A 12,819-nucleotide genomic window follows, 5' to 3' on the forward strand; every position below is an offset into this window, starting at 1 on the left:
TTTTCCAGTTGGAACAATGTGGTCTCCCCACTGTGTTCTTCCAGCCTGGCCTTCCTCCTTTCCATCTCTCCATGCTTTAAATTTAAACTGCCTTCCAATTAGTTAAACTATTGTTAGATTTTGTGTTTTCCCAACTTGCTCGTTTTCTGCTTTTTTTGGTTGTCTCCCTGTTCACCACTTTACCCAGAAAACAGCGAACCTGGCTGCTTACTTCCCAGTTCCTGTCCTGCCTTCTCTTTTGCTCATCAGATTGGGGATACCTCATAAATTGTTCCCTTTAGCGATGCCTTTCCGGCTTTGTAATCCCTATGCAAGGTTAGTGCCTGTTTTCTTTGTAGACACAGTGGCTGTGCAGGACCCACCAGTATGAGAAGATGCTCTTATGGGTACAATGCACCCTTAAAATATATTTCATAAATGCTACCTGTCAGCAGTTCATTTGCCCTAAGACACTCTGTTAGTTTATTATATGGAGTTTATTTAAGTTGTCAGGACCTGCATTCTTACTAATGGAGGTACATTTTTCTCTGAGAGCATGTGACATCATCTTAACCTCCCTAGACGAGTACAGATTCAGAACAGACAAGTATTTCCTCAACAGACCTACCCTACTCATGGGATATTGTGACTGTGAAATGTAATCAACCATTGAGCGTGTTTAGCTTAGCACTCTGTATTGTGGTTGTAGCTCAGCCCGTGTCACTAAGCTGACACAGCATTTTCATTGCAAGTTTGGATGCACAGGGCTTGTGTTGTAATATAGCAGTCCTGAGATGTGTTTAAGGATAGTAAGAATTTTTGCAAGTCTTCCATTCACTGGCAAGGACAAGGCTTTGAATGTGTTTCTGTGCTTGGAGCTTTTATTAATACTGCATACTGCTATTTCCACAATGAAAAGTGGCTCCAGTGTGGAAGCTTGGTGTTTTACTGATACACAGTTAAATCTCAGGAATTCAAACCCTTCTAGGGAACATACTGCTTCTTGGATTAGTGAAAGTTTGTATTATTGCAATGTGGTGGTTGATAAGGCATGCATGTGCTCTGCGAAGATACTGCTGAGTTTTTTTTCCACTGCAGATGAGTGTTTTGGCATAAGACACGCACATTTAAAGTTGTGCTAAGCACACTTTCTTGCAGTAAGAGCTGCAGAGGCGGTAGCAGGCATTTGGCTTGCTGATTTGTTTGGATTAATAGGATTTCATGTAGTTAAAATGCACACTCACAATGAAAAAGGCTCTTCTGTGTAAAAGCAGTTTCACTCATTTCTGCATCTGTTCTGCATCTATCTGTTGGCACAGCTATATTGGTTAGATGGGAGTGCTGTTATGACACTATTTGAGCCTCTGCTCGGGAGAGGAGTTATTCGGTGTGAATGGAAACTGTGGCCACACTAATTTATGAGCTATGGAGTTGATAATAAAGCATAACCTGTGTGGAATATGGCCTAAAGTTGGCAAGTGTCTTGGCAAACAGTCCCTACAAGAAAATCTCAAGAAATTGCAGGAGCTCTGAATTATCTAAAACTATATACAGCAGTTTTGGCAAGGTTGGATTAGTCTGATACTGTGTTACGTCTACGTTAGACGAGTGAACTGCAGTAGACCTAGTAGACAGCGTGGGTGGTGAGATAGCTGTGGAGGACACAAGCATTAGCCTGGGGTGGTAAGGACATTTTGGTTAGGCAACGACAGCAAACCTGTGAAGGAGTTTTTTGTTGCTGTAGTGGAAATATTCCTCTGAATCCAGACAAACTCTGCTAGACCAGAAAGTTAACTTCTTTAATGATTGTTGGAGGCAAAAGTGTCTTAATACCGTAACGATTCAGTTTCTCAGTGCCTGTGTTGTTGGCTGAGGCACTGCTAATGGAAAGGCCGACTGTGGACGTGCCAGTGGGACCTTGCAAACTTTTTCTTTGGTAAGAGAGCTGGCGCCGGGATGCAGACAGGCAAATGACCCTTAAAAGTCAGATGTTTAGCTTTTTTGCTTTGACATACAGCAGCAATACTTGAGGACTCTGCCCAGCCTGAGTCACGTCGCACAATGAGCTCAGATGGGCTCTTGTGCGGGGAGGGCCATTTCAGCAGGAGAGGGGAAGTCTGGGAAGACAAGTGCCTGTTCCCTGTATAGCTACTTGGGGAAGTTTGTCCTTGTGTTCTTCAGAAACGCGGTGAAGTGAGATGGGAGCTCTGGAGACTCGAGACCTTAGAGTCTGGTGCCTGCTTACAGCTCCTTGGTGGAAGGCTGCCCCCTTTGTCTAGTCTCTGCAAGACTCTCCATCCGAGGCAATTAGGATTAGCAGGCACATTTCATGCTCTGAAAAGTCAGAAAGGGAAAGAAGAAGGAGTTTTACAAAAGGAAATGCCTGCCAGGCACAGATTTCGCTCTGTTTTTGTGCAGAGAATAAACACAGACGCGAAGGTTAAAAAGCAGACTTCCAACAGCATTTAATGAAGGGCTTGGAAATGATGCAAGGGACTTAGTGACGGGAGAGAGCGGAGGCATTGCAAGGGGCAGAGTTGGCAGAGGGAGGAGCCCGAGCCACACGCAGCACAAATTAGCTATTGAGACCTTCCTAGTTCACCTTCACAGGGATTTTGTGGAACTTAAACTCTGGCAGGAGAGATGTGGCGTTTTGATTTGGAGAGTCACCTACTGTTTCTGGAAGCTTAGAAGGGAGGAGGGCTGTGAACATGCCCTTGTGTGGGGATTCAAACAGAGGTGAAAGAAGAGAATACATGTTTCTTTAGACACTACGAAGTTCAGCTCTCTTCTGCCTTTTTATCTAGCAGTGTGTCCTGGCCTCAGTTGCTTTTCCCTCCAGTTTAATTTGGAAAAACACTTTTCTCTTGCAGTCAGTTGCTTGGGAGCTGATTTCAAATATATTTTCTTACTGATTTTTTAGTAGATTGATACAGATATCCAGGTGGAGAAATTACTATAACCTAGATTATTGTTTCTCCTCACACTGGCAAGGTAAAGTTGTCTTTATCTCCTCAGTATTTTCCAATAAATAAGTTTCTGACTCCCATGCCAGGGCAGTAGCTGATGGCCCTTATAGCTGATTCTGTAAGTATCAGATAATTTTATCGTGTATGGAGTAACAGAAATTAGGAAGAAAGCATAAACCCCTTTCTCCAACCCTTTACTCATTGTTTTTTGTTAGGGCTTTGTTATGCATGCAGACAAAATCATCTAAAAGGCTGAAAATATGCAGAAAAGGTCGAAACAAAACATTAGTTAAATAAAATGCAGATTGGAATGTATTTTTAGTGCTTGAATATTTTCCCTAAAAGGCTATACTGTAGGAAACATGTTTTACTGCTTGAATCATATGGTAGTATGAGGCATGCTTTTAACACATGCTGCTGTCACATGGAAATAAAGAAATGGTCTCAAAACAAGCAACAGTGTCTGCAGAAACTTCCTTTAACAGCTCCAGCAGTTAGCTGATTGGAAGACTCCAGCCCTGACTCCCCTTCCCAGCAAGGGGCCCAAATGAGAAAAAAGAAAGCTTGTTTGCCCACCCACTTCTCAAACAACTTGTGAGCTGTTTCAGCCAATGGTAACAGATGTTTCTTTCTGTTTCCATAACCTTTTCCTGTCAAGCTCTTTTAATGATACAGCATCTCTATTTGTAGGAAGATTTCTCTTGACTGTCTAGCCTGATAATGTTTATTTCCACCTGTGTGCTTCACAGAGCACCTCCATCTCTTTACATACCATTCCAGTACTGTACCCAGTATCAGAATTCCGGGAGCCTCATGGTGGTCCCTAAACAAATGGGATAAAGAAGAAAATCGCACTTACCGGCTTCAAGTTGTACAAATGTAAGAATACCACCACTGAGACTTGCAGCTCTGCTTCTTTTGCAAGCAGGATTTGAGGCTTCGGTTCTCTGGTGAATTGACTTACTACCCTGTAAGAATGAACTTTTAAACTATGCAAACGAATTATCATCTGAAGCATAAGCTAAATAATTATGAAATAGTAACAAGATACAACTATTACTTTGTGTTCAGTTGCCAAAGGCAGGCTCTCACTTGTCTCATTCATCCCTTCTCCTTTCCAGCAGTTGTTGAGCAAGTTACATTGCTCTCCACTCATCACTAAGGTGAGGTGTGCGTAAGACACTGATATGCCCACAGTTCAGATGGTATTTTTCTTTACTTTTTTTTTTTGATGGTATGAGAGGTTATGAATCTTACAGATGAAAAATAGCGTGCAAAAATTGTTTTAAATCCTGTCAGACTTTCATTGTGGCAAGGCTGTACTTGAGGTGAAGATTGGTAGTGATTTAGGAGGTAGAAAGAAGGAATTTCTTCCAATTTATTTGGAAGGTTGGTTTTTTTTCTGTCCAGCAGTGCATATCTTTTATTGGGTGCTTGCAGAAAGTTCTTGGCAAGTTGGAGACTTAGAACATGATCTGTCACTAACAGTAGCTGAAAGGGTTGAGGTAGCTACAGCAAGGAAATGAAACTGCTTGTTCCTCATTGGTCACCTTGAGTAGGACGAGGACTTCCTAAACAGTGACATTTGCTTGCTCCAATGTGTATATGCAAAGGCTATGATAAGATACCTTATTTGTCACTGAGGAGATCCAGGGTTTTCCTCATCTGAGAGGTTCTATGTGAATATTGCTGGCTCAGCTCTTGCTGGTTCTGGAAACTCACCATGCTGTTTCATATCTGATTTTCCAAATTCCATATGTAGCAGGGTGACATGAGCAGGGGTATCTCTATGGGGTGAACAGCAACAGAGAAGCGGGAATTCTCTTTCTTAAGGAGAAAAATTACCAGCTTGCTTGGTGAAGTGCGAACAATTCAGACAAGAGGGGAATGCATTTGAAAAGGTCCATAACCTTTTCTAATTTCCCTGAGGGAAAACTGGACCCTACCATCAAAGACAAATGCCTCCCAGATGCACTTCTTGTATTAATCGTTATATGATCAGCCAAAGGAAGATCTCTAATGTCAGGAAGGTAAGATGTCAAGGAGCCATCATGACTGTACTGGGGATGGAGGCTTTGGGCAGAGCATCTGTTCATTTATTGTTTGTGTTTCTTGCAAATAAACTGATATCCTTTTGAAGTCTGAAACTTGTGGCTGGAAAATTCCCTTTCCTATATGATGCTTGCATTGTTCACAATGTGAGTGAAGCCCTTGGGCACTTGACTGAGCTCCTATTAGGATGGTCATCTTCACTACCTGCAGCTGAGGCCTGCTCAAATTCCCATAGCTGATAGGACTGTGGAACTCGGCATGCTAAGCATCGCTACTTTTAAAAGGAAATTTTGCAATAGGGATGAGCATGAATGGGAAACTGCATTTCTTCTTATTTTGTACATCTGGGGTAAAGGAAAAATAATAGCCTTTTGAAGCGTTCAGCCTTCAGAGAGCATAGAGCTCTTTGGAGCTTTCTCAGTTAACATCGAATCTAAGATCCCTTCAGTGCTTAGTATATGCTGAACTACCCTTAGTAACATTTTGTGCATCCATTCATGAAAATTGGTTTGCCCACTTCTTCCTATTTACAGCTTGCTGGTACATTGGAAAACAAGCAAAATGAATCCTTGAAAATACCAGGTTGCTATGCATACTGTTTCTACAGCATTAGCACAGTTTTAGATAGTTAGCTCAGCCACTTCAAAGGCAGTGTCTTTGTGGTAGCCTGGAATAGAGATTTGCTGGGACTTGTCAAATTCATATTCAGGATTTAATATATTTACTGTGATCAAAGGTAGTCCCCAAAACCAGTCTGCCCCATAAAATACTTCAGGGTTGGAGATGTGACTACTGATCTCTGAAGCCATCTCCACTCGGCTTCAGAGATCAGTAGTCACATTTCAGCTGAATTCAAATTGCTTCAGAACTGGTTGAGAGAATCTGGTGTATTCTTGCAGCAAAGAGCTTTATCCTTGGTTTGTCAAATAGATTTGTCCTGTGTTTTGGGCTTCCTGGAGCCTGGATTATAGTAAATCTAGAAGTAGTAAATGTAAAACTCATCAGCTGTGATAGATCCTTCCTGCAAGTGCAGGATAACCTCAGTATCATTGAGCCCATTTGTAACTGTAGCTATAAAGAGGTAATTACTTTTCAAAGGTACTCATGCTTAAAGATGCAAGTACTAATCTACGGGGAATTTTATACCAGGGCCTAATTGCTGTCTCAAATTGAGTCACAAATTAGCTCAGGGACTTCTCCAGCTTCCTCAAGCTTATCTGTAAGCATCTTAATAAATTTTTCTTTTACTATGAGGGGACCTTCCAGACACTAAAAACTTAAGAGTAGAGGATCTAGTCTAGAAAAAAATTTGAGCTCTGGTTTCTGTTAAATACATGGGAAAGAAATTCCCCTAATATGTCGATGTTCCATGTTCTTGAAACTTCTACCCCAAAGCCTGTGTAGCTCTAGAGTATTAGCTCTTCCTTTGAAAATCTGATAGTAGTAGTCTGGAATTATCCTGCTCTTCACTGAAGGAGTGCTGGAGTGCCATGGAAAGTGGTTTTGCACCGCTTTTTTCCCTTTCAATCTAAACTCAGACATTGGCTTGCATGGCTTGATTCATAAATGAGCAATAGCTGACTGGCAAAGGTTCATTTCTCCACGTGCCAAGATGAGTTGGACCCTCTGAGGGGATAGAGACTGACGGATAAATATCTGTCACGTGTAGGTGGCCTATAAGAAAAGATTTGAGGATTTTTTTTAAAGTCTTTGTTAAGACTTCCCCCCCCCGCCCCTCACTCTTTAAACTCTCTTGTCATGTGCTGAGTGGGGGTGGATGGAGATCGGGGCGGTGGGGGGAGGAGGAGGGGCTGCTGAAAGCATTTATCTTCATTTCTGCCATCACCCAGTGTTTATTACGCAGTGATAGACAGACGCAGGAAAGCTGCCAATCAAACCTACGTTCACTGCATTTCAATTGGCCTTCACTTTGGATTTCAGCATTTTGAAGTCTACAACATCTCTGCAGTAAAAGGTCATTCTATTTGTGGGGATGACAAGCCTGAGACCCTCGGGTACCCACTGCAGTCACTTGTGATCCCGTCAAACAGTGGAAGACCCAGGAATCAGGACAGACTGTCAAGTGCTTGGTGAGAACCGCTGCTTGTAAGAGCTGATCTGCTGCTGGCCACATTTAAGAAGCTGAAGTGTGTTGTTTGCCTCCAGGTTACACTAGAACTTAAGAGGCAACAGCACCTTCTTCTGCTGTCACCCAGGCTGAAACCCTGGCTGGGCAAAACCAGCTGAGAATGAGTTCTCACACTGCACGGTGAACAAAAGCTCTGTAGTGAGGATTTTAACTTTCTTAAGTTTTCCACCCATGGTCTCAAATCTTCCCTATCAACCAACGGAAAAAGTGAACAACAAAGGTTAGGATAGCATAGTTGTGCACTGAGGGGTATTTTCCTCCCTAAAGTCAATGTCTGAAATGTTTGCATGCTTTTAATCTTCTTTACTGTAGGGCAGTGCATGCATGCATGTGGGAGGCTTCTGGCAGGACTTGTGATACAAATGTTATTCTGCTTTGTTATATGTAGCTAGATATAATTTAATAATTACACTTCTCAATTACATAATTAGTATAAGTAGAGGCAATTACTTAATAAAAACATGTAGATCATGGATTTGCCATTAGTATTAGGCACACTGGTTTGAAGCCTTTGAGAAATGGACCAAATCCTTCTGAACATGCACCTTTCACTCTATGAACCTTGTTCCCTGGGTCCTGATCTTTTTGATAAAGGTATCTGTTACCTGAAGCACTAGCATTAGTTGATAGCTTTTGCTGGCTCTGAAATTTGTGCCGGGCTGTCCTGTAGATGGGGAGGTACTGCTTTTTTCCATTTTTAGCTTTTCCGTGTAGGATGTGACTGCCTTTGGAGGTGAAGGGGATGCGAGGTTTAAATGAACTGTAACTAACCTGAAGGTTCCAGGGAAAGAGATGAGAAGATCAGAATCTGTACAGAAAAAAAAATTCAAAAACATTTGCCAACAGCTTTATTTATGGTACTTGTAGCAGTAGGTGCAACAGTTGTCTGAGCCAGATGAACTTGCTGTTTGTGGAGCAGTTAGTGGTGTTGCTAGGCTTCTGTGATGCAGAGGGAATGCACGATTACTCTCCTAGGGTATGTTATTCTCCAGTTTATATATTACTTGGTATGCCTACAAAGGTTGTTCTCATTGCAAAACAGGTGATGACTTTGTAATGTTCATCTGTAATAAGGTCAATGTTCTGGAATTATGTGCCTTGAGTAGTACTTCTGTTGCCTGTCTTTGCAGAGTGTTTCCTTGTCTGCCTCAGTCCTGTAAGGCAGTTGCTACCTAGTTGGTGATGATAGTTACTGTTTCCCTGCAGCAAGTCCCACTGCTTGAAATTTGTATAGAAACTAGTTTTCTGCTCTCCACCTGGTGGCTGGAGGCAAGACAGCAGAAGAGCTGCCCTTGTGTACTAAACCCAGGCTTGCAATGAGGAGACTTTTAAAGACGAGGCAACAACATAAAATTTAATTGTCCTTCTTCCACTTCTGGTTGCAAAATGTAATTTCATTAATGCATTGAATCTGCTTTCTCCAGTGCATATCTTTTGTTCAGAGGAGCCCTTTGTTTTGGGGGATATGGAGAACAAGGCCTTGGGCATATGCAAGAGCAATCGAAATGTTCTTAATTCTGCTCTCCAAATGATACGTGCACGTCTGACAAAGGCAGATACAGAGGCTGAACAGACACACAGTGGAGGTTTGTTGATTGCTGGAGGCCTGGCACAGCTGAGTACACAGTGTAAAGCTGGCTGCTCAGAAGTCTTGCTCTTGGTGTATTTCTGGGCTTTCTCCAGAAACAAAAATCAGGACTTGAGACAGCTCATCGATGAAAAGAGGACTATCAGCAGCCTTCTTGGCACAGGTCTAGAATTTGCTTCCCTACTTTGCCCTGCCCCTCCTTGTTCTTTACTTTGCAGAGAAAACATAAACCCTGTTAGAGAGTGTGTGTGTGTTTTCAAGCCTTTTTTTTTTTTTTTTTTTTTTAAAACAAGCCTGAGTGTTCTGCTGGGATTTGATAAGAAAAGTAAAAATCCAGCCACCCTAGTCTCCTCATCTTCCTCCACACCACTTTCATTTATAGCAGCTAGTAAGCTTTCAGCTGTCTGCACAGGCAGCTGGCCTGCTGTGTACTGGATACAGAGTTGTCAAAGTGATGTCTCTTCCACTATTGCTGCTGTGGCAGCAAAGTCCTGAGCCAGCCCTTCTGGGAGAGTGAAGCCATTGACTTTTCTGTATGCTTCCCACTGGAGAAAGTGTGGAGATGCTGAAATCCAAACTGCATAGACTCTGGAGGCTGTGCTTTTCCTTATTTGTGCTTGGGGATGATCTTGTTTTGCTCTCCCTTATCAAATTCTATTACCTTGAGTTTCTCTGGATTGCCAGCATGTGTGTGTAGTACAAGGGCTGCATGTATATGAAGGCCATTGAGACTGCAAATAGCATGAGATTTGTGACTCTAGTACTATTATGGGGGAACTGTTTCTTCTCTCCACTTGTCTCCCTAGGGACTGCATTTAATGCCTCTGAGCTTTCTCACATGTATGCTGACTTGAGTTACCAGTGGCAGTTCCTTTCTGCCTGGAAAATTATGTTCTTTGTGCTAGTTTCTGAAGTATTCTGCTTAGTCTTCTGCTTTGGGCTGTTGCCCAAATCCTTGGGTGGCTAGCAAGGGTCATATTGTTTGCCTGGAGTCAAGGCAGCCCCTGCCTGGCTGTAGCGCCAGCTTGTAGGTCCTCCCTGCTAAAATTTTGTTACAGTCATTATTGTGTGGCAAATATTGTAGGCAACCTGTATCTTCTGAGCAGAGTTTACAGTAGTAGGAGGGATTATGTCCACAAATGTGTGTGATTTGCCAGGGCAACACTTTTCCTTAGTATGTATTCTAGTCTGCCTTCATAGCTGTACTAGAAAATTTTGGGTCTGTGAAAATACAGCTTCGCTAGTACCAATAAGTAGAATGCATTTGCACCAAATGAATTGATTAGGATTTCTGCCCTGTGAGTCTGGGCAAGTCTTATCTCTCATCAACTTTCTTTTCTTTCAGAAATGTGTTGCAGGAAGGTGCTTTCCTATTAATTTCCTGTGTTCTGTGGCTTATTTAGGAGGTGTTGCCATTTCTGTAAATAAGGTTTCGTTAAGAATCTAGAGGTTTTTGTATAGGATTTTGAAAGTTTTTTTATGGTTTTGTCTCCCCAGCTCTTTTCTGGATAATCTTCTGGAGATTAAATTGCTAATTATTTCCCCCTTTTCTGTAGGTGCTGTGATAGGGGATGGACAGTCAGCTGTGGCCAGCAACATTGCCAACACCACCTACCGGCTCCAGTGGTGGGACTTCACTAAATTTGATCTGCCTGAAATCAGCAATGGTAAGCTGGAAAGGACACCAGTACTTTCTTTTAAGTCTATACCAACCAGAGCTACCATAAGCTCAAGGATCTTCCAAAGGTAGCTGTATGTTGCAGGCCTTGGATTACTTGATTGTCTCATTGCATTGGAAACTGTAAAATGCTTAGCCTTTTGAGAAAGTTGACTAAAAGCATGCAGAGCTGCTCCTGCTCTCTCTAGCTTGTGTATTCTTGCTATCGGCAAATCCATGCATAAATGGGGCTTTTTTGTGAGCATTCTTATAGGAATATACAGTCCTTTTAGAAGAATTCTGTATCCAATCTCCTCATTCTTTTACCAACAAGTTTCTAGAGGGATATTGTCTTTATACCTTTGCATTAGAACCTGCTAATGAATTGGGTCTGAATTCTACAAGTTATTGACATTAGTGTGGGTTAAAGTGCTGCAATACATTTTGGGAATCGGGGCCCTGGTCTGTTGCTTACCACAGTGTTGCAACCCAGGGGAAGTAGATGTACCTTCTAGCCATTTGCAAAAGTAGTGATTCGTCCTATATCTCAGGTAAAAGCTGCTTCTGGGTCAAGAATATGAGCAATATTGCTGATATTTATTTATTTATTTATTTATTTATTCTCTCCTTCCCTTTGTGAAAATTGGACCATAGTTTTACATATGTTCTGTGGCATAAGCTAGCTCTTGCACTGGAAGAGACTTTCTTAGGCACAAGAATATTTGATGCTTGTGGTCTGCTGATCAAGGAATGACTTTTTCGGGGCTAAAACTAACTTGACTAGAACGGCTATTTTTAACCCAGAATGGTATCCTGATATAGCTTGCTGTACAGCTGCAGAAATATTTGTGGCAGCCTGGGATGAAGATAGGAGGTAGATATTCATTAATGTTTCTTTGTACAGTGATTTTTTAGCTTAGGCCATCTCTGTGCATGTGTGAAATTCATTGCTTGACTTCTCAGCAAAAACAGATTGGGTTCTGCTTTAAGGGACTGACTTCTTTCTAGGGAGAACAGGAATTCTGTTTTCAGAAAGACTTCTGCTTTCACAGGTAGCCACTGAAATGAATTAAGGAAAAGTTTCTCCCAGTCCCAGCCCTGTCTGTTCTGCAATTCCAGAAATTACATCTCTGACAAGAGAAGTCTCTAGGGGGTACTGTCCTGTTGCTTAAGGAACCCACAAAAGGAGCACATGTAGTGACACCATAGCAGCAGAGATATGGGGAACTGAAATCATAGAATCACAGAATGGTTTGGGTTGGAAGGGACCTGTACAGATCATCTAGTCCACCCCCCCTGCCATGGGCAGGGACGTCTTTCAATAGATTGGGTTGCTCAAAGCTCTGTCCAATCTGACCTTGAACACTTCCAGTGATGAGGCATCCACAGATTCTCTGGGCAACCTGTACAGGGCCATTTACCTCCCAGTCCGTGGGAAATCGGAGGAGCTGGGGGAAAGCCACCAGTAGCCCATCCCATTACAAAAAGCTTTCTTACTGTGTCATTCCTGGAGATGAAGTATCTGGTGTTTCTGTCTCATCTCCTTCCTTCACATTGTATAGAATGTTGTGGTGTGATGTTTATAGCCTGGTGAGAGATAAAAGCCCCGCTTCTAGACAGTAGTCTCCGACATTGTAAAGGGGGAAGATGCTTTATATTTTGTCCTGGAGAACCATTCTGTCTCTTGATAAGGAGCACGCAGTGTCATCTTGAAAGTAGAATACTGTGTTGAACTCGTGTGCCAGTGCTTTGATGTGTCTTGTTAAGTGCCAAACTTTGTAGTACTAGTATAAGGTTGTAGGCTGAGGATCAGTGCTCAAGGTGACGTTTTGCCACGCGGTGGCAATACTTTCCGTGGTCCAGCCAGACTCTGGAACAGAATAAAGATGAAATCAGAGGGGGAGTCATCTTTCTTGCTGCTGACTTAAATTCTCTGGGACTTCTCTGCAAGCTTGTAAAGTATTTGAAGAGTGCTACAGCTGCTAATAGCTTTTTTTTTTTTTTTTTTTTTTGGCCTCATCTGGCTGCTGAGGAGAAGGCTGCTGATTTAAAAAAAAAAAAAAAAAGCCTAAGATGTTTGTTTATAATTTATGGAATCCCATAGAAAATAAAAACCATCTGCTTCTCAAGACATCAATATTTCAATTTTCTCCCTCTCCTCTACCAGGACACTTCCATTCTGAAATAGCTTCCAATTAGCTGGAAATTGGGCTATGGTTTCTGTTGTCATTGTGCCCTTCTTGCAGGCAGGACTCCTGCTACAAGCCCATCCCCAGCCCTTCTGACTCACCACTTTGTGCTTTGTAGTACTTGGCTTGTCCATCTTTATTTATTACCATTTGGAAATGTTCAGTTCTACTTTGCTTCTTCCTTTTTACATGCTGAGCCCAACTCTGGCATTTCTAGGTTGTTAGCCATATCTCCC

The 12,819-nt window shown here is 42.2% G+C and overlaps 1 protein-coding gene across 5 annotated transcripts in view; it reads left to right on the forward strand.

Annotated features, from left to right (window-relative positions):
• Positions 1-12,819, forward strand: part of AMBRA1 (autophagy and beclin 1 regulator 1) — a 136,259-nt gene that overhangs the window by 74,473 nt on the left and 48,967 nt on the right. For all 5 annotated transcript variants that reach the window (XM_075502676.1, XM_075502675.1, XM_075502679.1 and 2 more), the window contains one exon: positions 10,294-10,404. In XM_075502676.1, the coding sequence (XP_075358791.1) occupies positions 10,294-10,404 (111 nt within the window). The remainder of the gene's footprint in view (positions 1-10,293; positions 10,405-12,819) is intronic.

Source organism: Mycteria americana, chromosome 5, assembly GCF_035582795.1.
Source record: "Mycteria americana isolate JAX WOST 10 ecotype Jacksonville Zoo and Gardens chromosome 5, USCA_MyAme_1.0, whole genome shotgun sequence".
Lineage (NCBI taxonomy): Eukaryota > Metazoa > Chordata > Aves > Ciconiiformes > Ciconiidae > Mycteria > Mycteria americana.